This window comes from Impatiens glandulifera, chromosome 1, assembly GCF_907164915.1.
Source record: "Impatiens glandulifera chromosome 1, dImpGla2.1, whole genome shotgun sequence".
Lineage (NCBI taxonomy): Eukaryota > Viridiplantae > Streptophyta > Magnoliopsida > Ericales > Balsaminaceae > Impatiens > Impatiens glandulifera.
The window spans coordinates 161,313,418-161,333,100 of NC_061862.1; the positions used below are offsets into that span (position 1 = coordinate 161,313,418).

A 19,683-nucleotide genomic window follows, 5' to 3' on the forward strand; every position below is an offset into this window, starting at 1 on the left:
AATACAAATATTAAAAAAATTTAGCATATTCAAAGTTGTTTAATCTTGAATCCAATGAACCCATCATCTCCATCAAAACATCAATTGAAATATTAAAAATCAACATATTAAAGTGATGACTAAAAGGACTTGAAACCAACCAAACAAATCGGGAATTATTATATATATATATATATATATATATATATATATATATATATATATATAGTCTCTAGATAACTTTGCTCTCATCTGTCTTTGAATAACAAAATAAGACTTAAGGAGAGACGAAACATATATAATTGAGAAGAAAAGTTATATTTCAAAAACTAATAAAAATATATGATAAGAAGTTTAGACTTGAGCTCAAGAGTTCTTACCACATTACACAAATATGGATCTTCTTTGAAATAACTGAAAGCCTCGTTCTCCCTATGAAAATGACAACATTACGTCTACAAAAATTCAAGAAAAAATAGCCATTGCATCAATAACAAATAAAGACCTTTTAGACGATTTTGATTTCCTGAGAATGAAAGAAGAGAGAGAAATATATATATTTAAGAAAGAGAAAATACATATGATGATGATGTTGATCATTTTGGAGAGAGCGTAATTAATATATATAATATTTTAGACGATAATCATTAGGTTTATTTTTAAAATAATTAATAAAAAATATTAATATATATATATATATATATAAGAGTAACAGACATAGAATAATTAAAGATGAAAGTTAATAGAATTGATGAAAATATATATATTTTATATATTATTAGTGTGAATATATATATGGTAAGGGATAGAAAAATAATTAATTGATAAAGATAAATGAAGAGAGAGAAATATATATATATATATAAGAAAGAGAAAATACATGTGAATAATTTTGGAGAGAGCGTGATGTACACCTCCAACCTTTTAAATTAAGCGTTATTAGATATTTTTTATATATTATTAGTGTGAATATATATATGGTAAGGGATAGAAAAATAATTAATTGATAAAGATAAATGAAGAGAGAAATATATATATATATCTAAGAAAGAGAAAATACATGTGAATAATTTTGGAGAGAGCGTGATGTACACCTCCAACCTTTTAAATTAAGCGTTATTAGATATTTTTTATATATTATTAGTGTGAATATATATATGGTAAGGGATAGAAAACTAATTAATTGATAAAGATAAATGAAGAGAGAAATATATATATATATATCTAAGAAAGAGAAAATACATGTGAATAATTTTGGAGAGAGCGTGATGTACACCTCCAACCTTTTAAATTAAGCGTTATTAGATATTTTTTATATATTATTAGTGTGAATATATATATGGTAAGGGATAGAAAAATAATTAATTGATAAAGATAAATGAAGAGAGAGAAATATATATATATATATCTAAGAAAGAGAAAATACATGTGAATAATTTTGGAGAGAGCGTGATGTACACCTCCAACCTTTTAAATTAAGCGTTATTAGATATTTATTGCTAATTGATATAATCAATATTTATTGCTAAATTCAATTAATAGATAATTATAATATGATAAATAAAATTTATTATTTTTACATATTTTCATTCATTAATTATAATATAATAACTGAAATTTTTTATTTTTATATATTTTCATATTTAATATTTAATGCTAAACTGAATTAATATAAATAAAATAATTTTATAATGAATATAATATAATAAGTGAAACTCTTATTATTTTTGTAATTTTTTATAATTAATATTAATGCTAAATTTAATTAATAAAAATATTAATATATATATATATATATATATATATATATATATAAAAGTAACGGATATAGATAATTATGAAACTTAGTTAATAGAATTGATGAAAAAATATATATTTTATATTATTAGTGAGAAAATATATATGGTAAAGAAAATAAAAAAATTAATTAATAAAGATAAATGAAGAGAGAGAAATATATATATCTAACACAAAAATATCTATGATGTAGATCATTTTGGAAAGAGCGTGATGTACACCTCCTACATTTCAAAATTAAGCGTCATTAGATATATATAGATATGATAATTCATAATACAAACATTTGAGCCTTTTTTTTCTTGTTTTCTTTTTAGTCACATCTGGCCTAGCTAGCCTCTTGAAAGGTCATCTTGTGAGTGAAGATGAGTTGGTCGGTGCGTTATGTGGCCCAAAATCACTTATTCATGCCCTAAGGGACCCACTAACCACAAAATACAAATTCATCTCGTGGATATTTCAAAAACTAGTAACTATTTTGGAAAAAGGATAAAAAAATCTTTTCAAAAACTAACTTAATTAATAGATAGAATTAGAAGATCAGCCGATCCCTTAAATTTATAAACTTATAGCTTAAGATCAAATTAACTTTAATTATCATTTTTTTAAAGTTGATTTGAAACATCAATTTATATGTAATTTGTTTCAAATTACACACCTTTTGCCATTATCCATCATATATGAGGAGAAAAGACAGGCACATGTGAAGGATACTTACATGACATATATGGGTCATGTGGCACATGTAGACAGTTTCTTTTAAAATACACATGGAGATAATTCAGGTTTATTTGACCTAATATGTACATAATAATGGACTGTCAAATTCAAGTTTCTTTTTCAAGTTCAACCATTTTACATTGAACTAATCTTATGTTTAATAATGGAAACTAACATAACTCTACCCATCAAGATTTTTTTTTATTTAAGACATTAGAATTGAACCCATCATATACTTGATATCTGAAAATTAATTAATTAATTAAAAAAAATATTGATTAATTTTGATATATCCTTTCAAATAAAAAATAATTTATATATTTGTGAAGAGACTATCACAAATCTATACTCTTAAATCAACCATGTAGCATCAATCAAATTAACATGATATGAGATATTAAATTATTATGAGGATTACATATCATTAAATACTAATAACATAGATGTGGCACCTCCTCGATCTCATCTCCTAATTAAATAATTAATAAAAAAAACTCAATTATTTAAAGTAAAAACAACATATATATATAAACTTGACACTATGAGTACAGTTAAAAGTGGGATCTGTATCATCAATATATACCATATAAAAAGAAGTCTCTTGGCCGAACATGATCTAATGATCCAAGTATTATTTACTCTTTTTTGTTTTTGTAGTGTTTAATCAGATTTCCCACATTTCAAATAATATTACATAAGAGTAATTATTTATCAATATATATATATATATAGTCACTATGTCCCTTATTTCAATACTAGAGAGAATGGAAATATAACAATGTAAAGTTACAAAATTAATATAAAATATGTTTGTGATTGTTTCAGAAGAAATGAAACAAAAAATAGGTAGAGCTAGAAAGTTATTCTATGACTATGAGATCTACCCAATAATAGATTGATATGAACATCATAAGCTGAGCTGTCCGGTAATATAAACAGTTGATGCTGATATTTTTTTTGGGTTCCTTCACATTTTGAATTTCGAAAAAAATAATACAATTATTTTAAATGAAAATAAATGATCTAACTAATAATCTTAATTAGTATTATAACTAATAAAATCAAAATCTAAAATTAGAAATCACATGAAAAAGTGGACTCATAATTGTGTTATAAGGCACCATAATTTATACATATGTATTATCACACATTTAAATCTTTATATATTTTTTAAATAACTCATATATATCAAAAATAATAAAAATTGTTTAAGCATCAAATCATAACATAAAAAAAAAATAATACAAACACATTACCAACATGTTATTGAGCAAATATATCCTTAAAAAGACAAATATAATTCACCGGACTCATAAATTCCTTGTTAATCTTTACATTTTGTACCATTTAAAAACATTAAATACAAATATAATTGATATTTAGTCTTTATCTTTAATCTATGCAAGTGATAGAATAATTGATTTAAAATATTTCTTTTACTTATAAACACTTAATTATGTTAAAAAGAGCTTTGAGGGATGGAAGTTTAAGCTAAGTTTGGGATTATTATTATTTTAATTATATTTATCAAGTAATAATATTTCAGTATTAATTATTAAAAAAATGATAATTAAATAACACAAATTCATAAAAGAACCATCCATTTTTAGACATGGATTTATAAAACTAGACCTAGGCCCCTAGAGCTAGAACAAAACCATAAGAAAATATTTCAAATAATAATGTATATTTATCAAAATTCAGCACCTCTAGGGTCTATTCCAAAATTAAAAATAATAATAAAAACAATAAATGACATTAAATTGTAAATTAAAAACGTTGTCAACAACAACTTTTATATTTATTATGTCGTATGATATTTAGATAATGTCAACAATGAAATATATATATATTGTTTTTAAAATTTGAAAAAAAAAATGATGAATTTTCCAGTAAGATCTGGCGTTTGAAAATAGAGAAAAAAAAGGGGACCCACCTCTCTAATGAGTCATGGAGCTTATCGAATGGTCGGCTGGGCTCACATGGAATGGAGATGATACATTATTATTATTATGAGCTTCTCGACAATTCTATTAACTGTTATTACAGCCTGGCATATGTCACTACCTTATTGGCTGGATCTATATAAATTTTTTATTTTTTTATTTTCAATTTAAATAAATTATGATGAGTTTGGGATCAATTATATCATTTTAAACTCATCCTCTAAACTAACCAGGGATATTTATTAAACAATGTGAGCCATTAATGTGGGTTTGTTCATGATATCACATTTTATAGAATAATTGTTGATTTAATATATATAAATAAAATAAAATAAAATTACTTCAAATGAAATCATGTTTGGGAAATGTCTTTGTCATTCAAAGAGATATTCAACCATTAAAATAAATATATTTGAACTTAATTTTTCTTCAAACAAAACGTGTAAAACATATTCTCAAAACGATTTCTAGATATTCCTCAATCTCCTCGTTATTCACAAACAGAATTTTACGGTCATATATTTGACAACTTAATGTTCAATCAAAGTTTTTATAATTTAAATCTTCTTGAGATAAGTTTTTTTAATATTTAAAATATAACAATAATTAAACTTTATTTTGTTCTATCTCTACTCTATCAAATGATTATTCATTAATTAAAATATCTTTTAAATTTTAAAAAATTTATATACATTTTCTCAAAATCAAGTAACAAACTCTTAATAAGATTGTTTAAAAAAAGTCAAACTAATAAATCATAAACAGACATAAAAGAATAAGAAATTAAGGATAGAATTAGTTATTATAAGAGTAATTATATTATGAAGTGCAATTTGTAAATTAAAATATGTTATCTACATGAAGCATATATATATATATATTCTTTACTAAAAAAATACATAGATATTCCTTCCCTTGTATATGCATTATATATATACCCCTTCTTGTTCCACTAATTTATCTCATTAATTTGTGAAAGACAAATAAGTCTCATTCTCTCTCTCTCCCTCTTTCATTATTTTCATCAAACAAAATTCAAAAGATGCCTGCCATAGCTTTTGGACGTCTAGACGACTCCTTCAGTGGAGCTTCTATCAAGGCTTATCTTGCCGAGTTCATCTCCACCTTCCTCTTCGTCTTCGCCGGTGTCGGTTCCGCCATTGCTTTCAGTAAGTCTATATACCAAATATAAAGAGTCGATCTCAGAGAAACAGAATGTCACAAGTTCGATTTTCATTACCTATATTCAATGTCCGCCCCCGAGAATTGAGTTGCCCTAATCTCCTCTAGAATACATGATTTTTTGTTTGACTAACCTAATTTTAGTTTAAAAAATTGTTTTTGAGTAAGATTTGAACATAATCACTATAATACACTTTTTTGTTACAAAATTTAACTAACTATTTTTTTTTAATGAATGTGACGATGCATTTAATTAATTAATTAATTAATGACAGACAAGCTGACCTCAGACGGGGCACTTGACCCATCGGGTTTAGTCGCGATAGCAATCGCTCATGGATTCGGGTTGTTTGTGGCCGTATCCATCGGTGCCAACATCTCCGGCGGCCACGTCAACCCGGCCGTCACCTTCGGCTTAGCCGTAGGCGGTCAGATCACAATCATCACCAGCATTTTCTACATAATTGCTCAACTTGTTGGTTCAATTGCCGCCTCATACCTTCTCAAATTTGTCACCCGAATTTGTCACGGGTGGTTTGGTAAGTATATTTTTTACAATTAAAAAGTAAAAAAAAAAAAACAAAACCTAACAAAAATTGCATGAATATTTCTATAGGCAATTCCAATCCACAGCCTTGCATCAGGAGTAGGAGCCATTGAAGGCGTGGTGTTTGAAATCATCATCACATTTGCTTTGGTGTATACCGTGTACGCTACCGCAGCTGATCCTAAAAAGGGTGCTTTGGGAACTATTGCACCAATTGCAATTGGATTTATTGTTGGAGCTAACATTTTGGCTGCCGGTCCATTTTCGGGTGGTTCAATGAACCCGGCTCGTTCTTTTGGGCCTGCTGTTGCTAGTGGTGACTTTAGTGGTAACTGGATCTATTGGGTTGGGCCTCTTGTTGGAGGTGGGCTTGCTGGAATTATTTACCCAATTCTGTTCATTAATAATGACCATGCACCTCTATCTTCTACTGAATTCTAGAAGATTCATTTGTCTTTTTCTTTTGTTTTCTTGTGGGAAGGAATTTGCTTTGTCCTCTCTGTAATAATTTCATGAGTGTTTCTTTGTTTTATTATTATTGCTATGTAATGTATTGATTCTGCATTTTATCTGATTAATTATTGTTTCAAAGAAAAATATGTGTAAGTGGTTACACATGGTCTATTTTCTTTAACTTTCTAGTCACAACAAGTAAGATTCATAAATTCGTGTTCGGTGAGATTGAAAAAAAAACTACTATGAATATAAAAAATTAATATAAAAATTATGAATAAAACGAGTGTATAAACGTAAGCTTACCTTTATTTTCTATAAATTATTCTTGATCGAAAAACTAGTCATGGTTAACTTTTCTCGGTCGAAAAACAAATTATGCTTAACTTTATCGGTCCAAAACTTAACTCAAGGTGTCAGATAACCTCATTTTTAGCGCCTCGTGGTACGATAGGGTTCGGACACAACGGGCTTTCACTCTCTCCGGCGTCCCATTTCAGGGGATTTGGATCCGGTCCACCGTGTTGAGTCAAATTAAGCCACAAACTCCACTCTTGTTGGTGCCCTTCCGTCAATTCTTAAGTTTCAGCTTGCGACCATAGTCCCCGAAAGTATATATTGAACTAAATTGAAAAAAATAATAATTAAAAGATTATGTCACATTTTTAACGTTATATTTTTTTTTTCGGGGTGACATAAATCCTTATCTAGTCACGGTCAAAGTGATGGGTACATTATTATTATTATTATTATTATTATTATTATTATTATTATTATTATTATTATTATTATTATTATTATTATGAGATTTCAAAATATTTGTAAAATAATAAATATATTTTGAGAAAATGTTATACAAATTTCAATTCATTCATTCCTCTTTAGGGTTAAACATATTACTCACACCAATCTATGAAAGAGACCTCTCAATAAATTTTCCAAACCATCTATACCCCCATTTGAAAGAACAAATTGAATTACCTTTCCCAACATGTATTTAAAAAAAAGTCCTTTCAATAATGAATGGTGATGTGTTTTCTTAGATCATTATTGTATGGAGGAGGGATAGGCTAGATGAACCAATTCAAATGATCATGCTTTTGATAGGATTGCTTTGGCCCACAAAAGATTCTTATGGCACATTCACCAACATCATTTTTTAAATATGGGTTTTGTTGAACATAGTCTTGAATTTCGAGCCGTGGTTTTCATTTTAAAATGTGACATATAATATGTGATGCAATCAAGACTTCAATTTTAGCTACACAATTTCTCCATGTTTGATATTTGAATTTGAATAACTAAAAAAAAGTTGTATAATTTAAGGAAATATTTTTAAAATTTTGAAAAAAGATAAATTTGGTATTTTTTTTTTAAATGTGTAAGCTATAATAATTTGAATGTATTTGTATGTTAAATTGAGTTATATTTAGAGATATGTACATTCAAAATTATAAGACAACTGGAATGTCTTAAAAATGTGTAATGTATAAGAATAATTGTAAAAATTGAAAAAATGTTATAAATTATTTAAAAAAATAAAAATATTAGGTTAAAATAAGAAGACGATAATTCAATTCATTTGTGAAAAACAACTTAATCAACTAAAATTTATAAACTAACCCAATTTAAATTTAAACAACAATTAGCAATTGGGCCATATATTTTGAAATGATGGTCAAATTTTAAAAACTAGTTTCCTTTTGTGTGCCACATGCATAGTTTAGTTAGTAGAGTATATATATATATATTTGACAGGCTAGCTTGAACTATAAGTGGTATTTTTTTTTTGCTGTGATGATTGTTTTGTGAGTAGGTGTGGTAGATAATTAATTATGTAATTATTTATTAATTAAATACACAACATTATTAAGGCTACCTAGCTAGCTAATATGGTAGTAAATTAAAACTCTTCCTATTGATGATAAAGCTAGCCCATCATTTCACATTCTTTATCAACACTTTGATGGTGAAAGTTCAAAAAGAGAGTAAAGTTCCAATCATATAATTTCCATGCACTTTCCTACAATTCACCAAATTGTTTAAATTCAATAACAAATCTTCAACTTAAGCAATATGTTTGAATTCACCATTAAAACTGCAAGAGATCATGCTTTGAAAAGTCCGATTTATTCGTTTGAGAAACTCATCACCTTATTGAGGATCTACGAGCTAGATATTCTCTTAATTTTGATTTCCGTTTTTGTTTTTGTTTTTGCTTCGCGCTGTTATGTTTGTATCGTAGTTTTGATTAGCTATTGTGAATGGAGTCAATTTGAACTACTAAAACATGTGAAATTATGATTACAAGTATGAGGGTCAAACACTCAAACTTGCTAAAGACCAGAAAATCAACACTGAAACATCATTCCAAAAAAAAGGTCCCTCTTTGAAAATTTAAAATATATATCTTCTAAGTAGACCTCTTCCCCATACCAGGCAAACATTCCAAATAAAATTTACTTATTTTTATTAAAACTAAATTAGGTAATAATAAACATAATATTGTGAATGCATGCATTCATAACATCATGTTAATTAACAGTTAAATCACGTACATTAACCTATCACAATTTTATATTTATTAAGTAAAAAAATGTATTTAATTTGTTGTGAAATAGTGAGATTGTTTTTTATAACTCCACTATAGATCACATTTATGGTGAAAACCCGATAGTACCATGAAACCAAACAACTTCATTAATGTTTTGTTACAAGTTAAACAAAAATATCAATATGAAAATATCTAAACAACATTATAAATAATAATGTATTTATTTATCAAAAGAAATGATTTTGTTTGGTAAAACAAACAAAGTACAATTACAAATTAATCCCTTTTTATTTTATTTTATAAAGGGCTCGATTTAAAAGTTGAAATACATTGAATTTTTCTTAAAAGGGAAATACTAAATTTAGAAACTCCACCTTCCCTTTATAATTTGAGAAAAAAGGTAGACTATTGTTAGCAAACCAACAATAACACACAACAATAGATGCACGTAATTAGTTGGTTCTTCCCCCACAATACTATTATTAAAAGGTCACACTTTATATATATATATATATATATTCAAATTTATAATTTTGGAGACATGAATTTTTAAGTTAAGATAAACTAAATTAAGATTATACATGTTTCTAAGTTAGTTGTGTGGTGTGCTTGTTGGGATGTTTGGATAGTAACCGCGAGTTCAGTTGGATTGAGTCGATAAACCATTATTTCGATTATTTTATTGTGGACTATTTAACTTGAAAAGAATTGTATGATGTTTTAGTGATCGTGGTTGACCGATGCGTTTACTCCACAACTAAGGACAGATCCATAATTTGAAGTTAGGGTGAACTTAAAAATATTTAGGGTGAGCTTGAAAAATAGAAGAAAAAATAAAGAGAAAAAATTAAGTAAATATTTTATCGAACTCTAAATTAGAGTGAAAAAGTTAAAGATAAATTTAGTTATTTTATTTAAAATAAAATAAAATTGGTGGGCTTGAGCCCACCACATCTTTAACCTAAATCCGTTTTTGTCCATAACGCTATTATTATAACAATATGAGATCTCCTATGAAAAGAAGGATGATCTGATGTATCCATGGATGTCTATATGTATGTCACAAAGGATGAGCTATCCTTCAAAAGTATAAAAATAATTACATAAAAAATGTAAATGTACATGACTTCACAAATGTTTTTAAAATGCACTAATTTTAATTGATAACTCTACCTTTGGGATATCTAAGGGGCAAAAGAAGATAGTTAACGCTAAATTTTAGGTTATGTTTCAATTGTCTATAAGAATTTTTTACTTATATTTTTATGTTTTTATTGTTACCCTCAAATGATTAATTTTATTATATTTTGGATGTATTTTGTGACAACTTAAACATAAAAAAAAGAAAAAAAAAGTTGTGTGTCTGTGGGTGGTGGGCTGGGTGTTGTGTGTTTGTGGGTGGTGGGCTGGGTGTGGTGTAATATGGCCCATTAAAAAATGATACTAGTCCAAAGTGAGTAGTATTCAAGATGAATGAAGTGAAAGCTCATATAACCTTAAGCCTAACATGAGAAGAAAAACTTTGTAATGAAAGAATTATAAATGATTTTTCTAAAAATTAAAGTAAAACATTAGAAGAAACCCAATTGGCCGGCCAAATGGAGTGAAAAAAGAAAGGGGACCCTTTTTCAACCCAAATAAATAACACACTTTAACTAATTACCACAAAACTATAAATATCCTAAAGGGAAATTACAACTGTCAATATCATATAACGCCACGTACAAACTAATTAAAATAAATTAAAGAAACCTTATACATACATACGTATCCCTTAAAAAAATAATGTTAGCCTTTTGAGATATTAACGTTAACCCCATATCCTATCCAATATCCATTACTCTATAACCCTAAAAGTTTAAATGCAAACATAACTAATTAACCTTCATCAATTCCAAGATAAACTTGTTGTATATTAATTACTTGTACTTAATTCTCCAATTAATTAAATAACATTCTTATGAAACTGAAATCAAATAGTACGTTTTCATTAATTAAATGAAATTAAATTACTTTAATTGAGTAAGTTATAATTTGGACCACTTTTTATTTATTTTTTTATTTATTTGAAAATGTTGAATCCTTACTGCGGAAGAAATAGAAAGAGATAGCCACAAGTTAGAAAACTAACTTTTTGACACCACCAAGTAAAGCATCATCATATTTGCTTTAGAAAACTCTATTTATTATTGAACTTATTATATAACTTTAATTAATTAATTAATTAAAGATTAATCAAATACTAAACCTAGATCTACTCCCTTATATATATGTTTGTTCCTTCTCATCTCCACTTCGCAACTAACAAAACAAAACATCTATAGAAAGATCATATATCTTTGAATCCTCAAAATCAATTTGTAGATATGGAACCAAACAACATACCTGTCGTAGCCAAAAGATTCTGGAATTTAGTAAGGGGTGTTTGGTTGGTTTTAAGGAAAGGAATTTCCAAACCAAAACTCCTAATGCTCGATCTAAATGTCATGGTTAAACGAGGTAAGTTAGCCGGAAAGAACATGATGCACAACATCATCTCCCACCATCATCACCACCACCACCATGCCTCCCCCGAACCGCGTCTTCCAGCCGACGAGTACGAGTTCAGCTGCAGCGACACTCCGGCACATCGCGCTTCATTCCCATTCGCATTCCACCTCAATAACTATAAGCGCAAGCAACATGGTACAGGAAACTTCTTCGGATCATGCGCACACGCGCCACAAACTAACGATCAAGATTTTGATGACGTGATTGACGGAGAGCTCAGCGAGGCGCTTGCTAGCTCTCCGTCTGTGGCGGCTTTTCTTCAAAGCCCGGGTGTTAGTGAAATGATGTATGGGTGTTATAGCGAGGCACCTTCGCCGGCACTACCGGGGTTTGGTAGAACTCCAGTGGTTAGACAATTGAGGGTAACTGATTCGCCTTTTCCATTGGGTGATATTGAAGAGAATTGTCTAGTTGATGCGGCGGCGGAGGAATTCATTGGGAAATTTTATGAACAGTTGAGGAAACAAAATGGAAAGGGACGAAAGTAAAGAAGATGAAGATGAAGAAGAAGAAGATCTTTTAGAAATATTCTTCTTATTTCTTTATGATTAATTAAGCATCTTTTTTTAATTAAGATATGGGTTCAGTTCTAAGTATAATCCATACTCTGTTCTATGTGCTCTGTTTAGTCTAAGTGTATGGCATTAATTCTGCCATGCATGGCTTAGATTTATTTTCTTCTAATAAGCTGTATTTGAGTGGAATTTTCCCATAATAAGGGTAAGGGTGGAGATCCGGGCTAAAAACTTTATTTGAAATCTACCCGGACTAAAAACTATAACGACGGATCGGGACAAGTTCCACATACGCTTAGACGAGAGAAGACGATGTTGAAGATGGTTTAGTGGGTCATCGGGCTATATCATAGATAGCCTAATACATAAACAAACATTGATATTGAATAAATGTATTGATATATATATACATATTTATAGTTAAGTAATTGAAATTTACTTTGAATATAATGGATGTTAATTTAGTAGTTAATTAATTTGGAGCAATTTTGGATTGGGTTATGAATCATGAATTAAACTGAATGAATTTTTATTTTGTTGATCAAGTTTGGCCGTTTTGATTATATATCTTAATTATTTGTCTGTTTATTGGAATAAATATGTACTTAAAACGTACAATAGATGCACATTTATTCTATTATAAAGTTGTCTATTGTATTTTTTAATTTAAAATACTTATAAGTAGTTGTAACCATATTGTTTTCTATTACTTTGTTCCTATTTCTAGTTTTACCTGCTAGCATGCATATTACAACAAAAATAGTTTTTAAGTAATGCGCTAGTTAGGTTGTTTCAATTTCTAATTTTACTTGTCAAAATTATATATTTTTCAACAAAAGTAAATTTTGAAGTTGCTTTCAAATAGGCTAATTTACATATTTAATACTTTTGAAACTTAAACAATTTGGAGTATTATTTTTTTTAATTCGACTAAATTCAATGGGTTATACCCGACCCGAGATGACGGCTGAAAGGCATGACTAGAGGTGGCTAAAATGCAGGACTAGAAATATGTGTCTTTAAATTTTATTTTTTTTATTTGACTGAAAAATAAAACCGAAAAAATTAACAACTAAAGTAAGCTTATAAAAATAATCTAACACCAAATGTTTAGATCGGGTGTGAACTTGTTACTTTTTTTAAGGACTTTTGAACCAATTAAATTGTTATTATATTTTGATTTGATGTTCATAATTTGATATTAATTTTTTTTAAAACAGATTTTATTTAATTTGCATAAATAAATAAAACAAAAAACCCTAATATTATATAAAAAAAATCCACAAAACCCTAAAATAAAATATTTTTTAAGTAAAATTATGAAGCACAAAATCCCATATAAATATTAAAATAAAATTGTAAGAAGAAAACTAAGTATTATTTTCAAGAAGCTTGCTTCATGTATACTTTATTTTTGGATAATAATATTACTGATAAGATTAAAAGGTAAAAGAAAATGGGTGTCCAAACAGGACTTATTTAATTTTGTCGGATTGTCAAAAGGAGAAATAACAGCTTGCTGTTGCTGCTTTTCAGTTGTCATAATTTTTCCTTAATTACTTAGTGCATAAGGAAGCACTTCCATTGAGTAAAATACACTACTCTTTACTCAAATCTATATTCATCCTTTCAATTACATATTATGCTCAAATTTTATCCTAATTTTTATTTATTAACTCAACTTCACAATTCTGTAAATAATCTAAATTCTCAATAAGAAAGAAACACATATATTTATTGAAATCTTGGGAAAAAAAAATATATAATCTCATTTGATGAAATTTTATCCTCTATAAATGGATTGGGCTATGCACATTTAAACCTTAAACATGTAATTAAGGCATACATAATACCACATATTTTTTAATAATAAAAAAGCTTGTATCTGTTTTTTCTTTTCTTTTATTTTTTACAATTCTCTTATCTTAATTAGCTTCATATTTGATAAAGAAAACAAACATAAATTTAAGCATCTCCATCAATTGTCTAGTGTGAATATTTTAAAAACACATTTGAACAAGGTACTCATCATTATTAGGCATTTTTTTGTTTCCAATAACCATAATAAAAAAACATATCTCAAAATCCTTTTATTATATTACATCACTTAATTTATTAATAAAAATACTAAAATATTTCATATTTTAAATTATTATTTTTTATTAATACTTTTAAAAGTTTTAACAAAAAAAAATATGCACCTCCTAAAAATCATCCAAATCATTATTTTTTCAAATAACCAAATTATTACACTAACTCAAGTCCGAACAAACCCTAATATATAGCTAATCACAAAAAGAATATTATAATACAATTCTATATCTTTCGCGTCTTTTATATAATTTTTGTGTTTCTACTTCTCTCTTTCAATGTAAAAAAACAATTCAATATCTGATTGGAAGAAATTTAAAAAATGCATGGCTTGCTTAAGTGTTAATATTTGGGAATTATTATTTTAAAATAATAAGTGACATTCTATATCTATAGTATCGACCTTTCATGAAAGTGTCTATGAGAATATGAGATGCAACCGAAAGACAATTTTGGACAAATGTTTTATGAGAAAAAAGGTTGTAACAATATAAATAATTTAGCCAAAATTCCTCGTCAAATACATTATTCCTTATTATATTTCAAACATATCATATTAATTTAGACACAATAATAACTCTTCCAACTTAAATTGTTTTCATCCGTTCGCTTGAATTATTATTTTTAAATGGTACAGGATGAAGATTCGAACCTTAAGCATGAATAATTTTCAATTGTCTTCTGCCTCTTTTACAAATCAACCTACTAAATATCAGACCTAGTCTTGAAAGATTTTCAATTAGTACAAATGTCTTTCCATAATCCTAACCTATAAGATTTGAAAACTATACTTCAGTGCAAAGTTTAGACCATTTATAACATTTGGTCACCACAAGCCTTAAATTCTAAACATAACCAATCCAATCCTCTTGACAATGACTCAACATTTTTGGATTGTCATGTTTTCTTTCATCCTGAAAAGAACTAACCCGCAAATTTCTTTACCGCCACACGGAGCTCCTAATAAAAGACACGTTGAATGTTACAACCATTCTTAAAACCAAAAATACATGTAAGGGCATCGATTTTTGTAAAAGTCGTACATACTATCCCTTTAACTTCAAAAAAAGAAAGAAAAAGAGAATTCAATTCCTAATGATGGAAAGTTTTGAAGCACTTCCTTTTAAAAGGCACAAGGCATCATCAATAAATACATTATTTTGTGTAAGAGTTTGGCTTCTAAATCACAACTATATATATATACTTTAAAGTAGAAGAAGGTGGGTAAAAGAGACATATGTGACATTGACAGATAAAATCAAAATCTAATTCAAGTTACACATGTATACATTAGTATGATATTATTGTAAGGGCCCCTGGTTTCAACTTCCACGTGGAGAACATATGAAGGCGGGTTTATAGTTAGGACCGTGCACTCGATCACTCCTTAAGAAAATACCATCCATTGCTTTAATTTGGAAACATAAGGCTAAGGTTATGTATTTGTGTTGTTACTTTCACTTTTTCAATTAATTATTACATACATTAGGAAATTAATAATATGAAGATAAAATATCTTAAGAAATTCCAGTTTTAAAAAATATTATTTGAATTTAAATAGCCTTAAAAATTATGATGTTTTTTTTGGGTGCACATAGGGTTTTGTTGACACTAATTTATTATTAAACTTGTCATAACTTATTTGTACTTATGATAAAAATTGTATGATTTTTTTATTGGTAAATGTGATTTTCCTTTTTTTAGAGGACAGAGATCTGGAAAAAATATCATTTTTTAAAAAATTGGATTTAATTTATGATAGTTTAATTATAATGAATTGAATAAAAGCAATTCATTTGCTTACCACTAAATGGAACCTATTGAGAGATGACTAAATTTAAGTATGTGGTTAAGAATATTTTGATTCATACCACAAATTAAAATGAAACCCTTCTTTTGAATCAAAATTTGTAATTTATTTTGCGTTTTACAATTGAGTTATTCCGTTTGAGACGGTTTTTTCAGTTAGATGATTGGGGATATGGGACGAAAATGAGATGATATTTGTGTTTCTTATTGTATTTGAGACGATTTTTTAAGTTAGATAGTTTAATAAGTTAGATGGTCTTCGCCACTTTGAAAGAACCTATTTCATTGATTTTTTTTTTAAATTGGGACCCCGCCCGGTTCATTGGGCTGTTGACCTATCAAGCACTTACCCTTTTGCTCTGAATCCTTCGGGCTGTTGACCTATCAAGCACTTACCCTTTCGCTCTGAATCCTTCGGGGTAGTTCTTTCTGCGCCCGTCAAAAAATGACTAGTACTTTTTTTTGGGATGATATTTATGTCTATGATTTCATTATAAACACTAAATACTAATAAATATAATTAAATATATAACAATATTAATATTTTATTTATTATTCATATTTAATAAAAAAATTTAATTTATTTCTTTATAATAATATAAAATTTAAATATATTATATAAAAACATTCATGTATATAATTTTATTATAAAAAAAGTTATTTGTTTAAATAGGGTATAAACAATAACCCGTGGGTATTCTTCAAAACCTAGCATGGATGAAATAATAGTAAAAATATTTCAAAAAAAAATGGTAAAGTAATTTCTGAAATAAAATTGGTGAAAAAGATAAACGGAGTTTCCGCCGATCTAACTCATCTACTCGACAATAAACTCAGCCAAAAGAGTAAAAGAGACCTGGCATAGAGAGTATTTGGGTCGGTTTTAAATGTTAAACACTTCATTTAGAAAAGGACATCAAATGGATTACAAAAAATTTAAATCTTAAGGGGACTTATATTTTTTTTTTAAAGTCATAATTTAAGTGGGGGCATGCAAATTTGTTTATAAATAAAATAAAGCTAACATATATATATATATAGTTGATATTAAATAAGTTTCCCATCTTCAAACAAAGCACAAATGTACGTGGTACTATACGTACCATAACATATAATATATATAATAGTGTTACATATAATTAAGTAACAACGTGGTGCTGAAATCAAATTATTGCTTCACTTTCTTCCCCAAAAAATGAATGCTCAAAGGCTGCCAAAAGTGCACCAAACTACTCTAACTAAAGCCCTCAAAAGGGCCAGGAACACCTTTTAATTTGAAAAATAAAATTTAAAAGAAATTGCAGCAAAAATAAAGTCATTAAATAAAAAAAATCATTTTAATGAGTCACTTAGTGACTCTTTATATTTATAATTCTCTAACACCTTAGCCTACTTCTTAACCCCAAATTCAATATTAAATTTAGTTATCGTTTGTTAGTTCACCGTAACTTCTTTGAAATTATATTTTCTGACATTTATAATTTATCGGACCGTTTTGGGTAAACGGTCCTTATTTGTTAGGTCAATTCTAGTTAATTTATAAATAATTTATCTTTACAAAAAAATAATAATTAACTTAGCTTTATTCTATTTTAGGGTTTGTTCGGATTGGCGTTTTCTAAGAAACCTAGAGTGAGAAAATAAAAATGATTGGTGATGATTTTGAGAAAGTAATGATTATTTTTGATAAAATGACTTAAAGGGTATTAATATATATAAATAAAATAAAAAATAATAATTTAAAATAAAGGGTATTTTAGTATTTTGGTTAATGAAATTAGTGATGTGATTGTTGAGGAGTGATTGATTAAAAACTTAATTTTGTTTGGATTTTTCAAATAACCTAAAGAGAACACGGCCTAATTATAATTATGGTTTACACATTTTTGTCTATTATTGTTTTATATTTTAGCAATATTTTATTATATATAGTTTAATCAGTCAATGTAACATTTTGAAATTGAGGTAGTTGTTACCATTATTGCCTTTACTGTTTTTATATTGGAATAACCAAAAGTAAAATTGTATCCCAATAATTAGTGTCCAATTAAGAAAGTCATGATCAATTGGTCTTATTTTTCAATAAAATAAAAATAAAAAGTGTCCAATTCAATCCATTTAGTTTAATTTGCCTATAAACATGGTGCTTATGTATTATATTCTCCCAAAGTAATTAATCAAATTTAATTTAATTAGTGTAATAAAATCAAAGAGGCCATTCCATTTAAATTAAATAACATTGACAACTTTTCTATAATTTGTATTTAAATAACAAATCCTTATTTAAATATTTATATAAAATCACTTTTTAAACATTTTTATTTTGTAACAAATGAGGAAATTAAGGTATATTAACTAAAGCCTCCCGTCCTCCTCCGTATGTTTATTGCTCAATTATTGTACTCTCTAAGGCACCATGCATTAATGTTGTTTACTTTTTTTTCTTTTTTTAGTACACAATTAATAATCAGATTCGAGAGAGACAATTCATGATCTTACGAGTTATGGTTTGTTTGCGAAGATCTGACGGTGGTGGTGGAGACGAGAAATCGAATGAGGCAACTTACCATTCTTGATATTGCATATCATTGGATGGGTAGTTTTTTTCTTTCAAATGAGCCAAATTGAGTTATAAAACAATAATAATGTGTAAATTATTTTCATTTCTTGTAATAAACCCACCCACCCACCTACTAGAAACCTTTATTTCTTTTTCTCTTGTGTTTTATTATCTGTTTTTGTTAGGTTTCATTGGATGCTTTTGGGCATTCACTCCATTGAAAAGATGGATGTATAATGGGAACTCATGAACTCATAATAAAGCTAATTTTTCAAAAAAAGTGCAACCTCTTTAGTACTCTACTAATCAATCATAAATAAATAAATATTATACTACCCTACTACTTGCATTATAATTTAGGCTGATGATGAAAATCAGGCCAATTCAAAAAAGAATTGTGTGGTCTACAAAATAAAAAAAATAATACTAATGTATAGGTATTTTTTTTTTGTTTTCATCACATAATCTTTATGTTTATGGTCCATCATTCAAAAATATTCTTACATTATGCCATAAGAAAATTTATAGAATGATTGAATCAACTGAGAAACCATCATTTTAAGAAATATATACATTTTTGTTATTTGGTGTAGTGTACAATATTGTCACATTTTACTGAGAAACTATATTTATAGCATTAATGCACAAATTGTTTTTATGTTTTTTTTGGCATGAAAGCAAGTTATGTGTTGCTCTTCTTTTGATGCATCAGAATAGTTTATTTATATATATGAGAGTAATGATAGAGAGAAAAAATGACAAGAAAGTTCGAGAAATAATATGTTATTTTTTTAGTGGTTTGAAAATTTAATAGGAGTGAGAAATTTTTAGTTGGTAGATAATATTGATATTAAAGGAAAAAATTTATTTATTTTATTTTATTTTATTTGGCAGATAATATTGTGAATATTTTGTAGTACTGTGGATGGGTCTTTGATTGAGTGGCTAGGGCTGGAATACGGCCTGATGGGCCTGTGCTG

General features: G+C 27.4%; 1 protein-coding gene and 1 pseudogene across 1 annotated transcript; both read left to right on the plus strand.

The window, feature by feature from the left end:
• Window positions 1–5,394: 5,394 nt before the first annotated feature.
• LOC124920520 lies at window positions 5,395–6,749 on the plus strand (annotated as a pseudogene).
• Window positions 6,750–11,544: 4,795 nt separating this feature from the next.
• LOC124913919 lies at window positions 11,545–12,216 on the plus strand. Its single transcript, XM_047454359.1, has one exon. The coding sequence runs from the start codon at window positions 11,545–11,547 to the stop codon at window positions 12,214–12,216; it is 672 nt and encodes a 223-aa protein (XP_047310315.1).
• The last annotated feature ends 7,467 nt before the right edge of the window (window positions 12,217–19,683 follow it).

Bases quoted from the DNA above. Each gene is read 5' to 3' on its own strand.
- LOC124913919 (XM_047454359.1), top strand. From the start codon at position 11,545: ATGGAACCAAACAACATACCTGTCGTAGCCAAAAGATTCTGGAATTTA.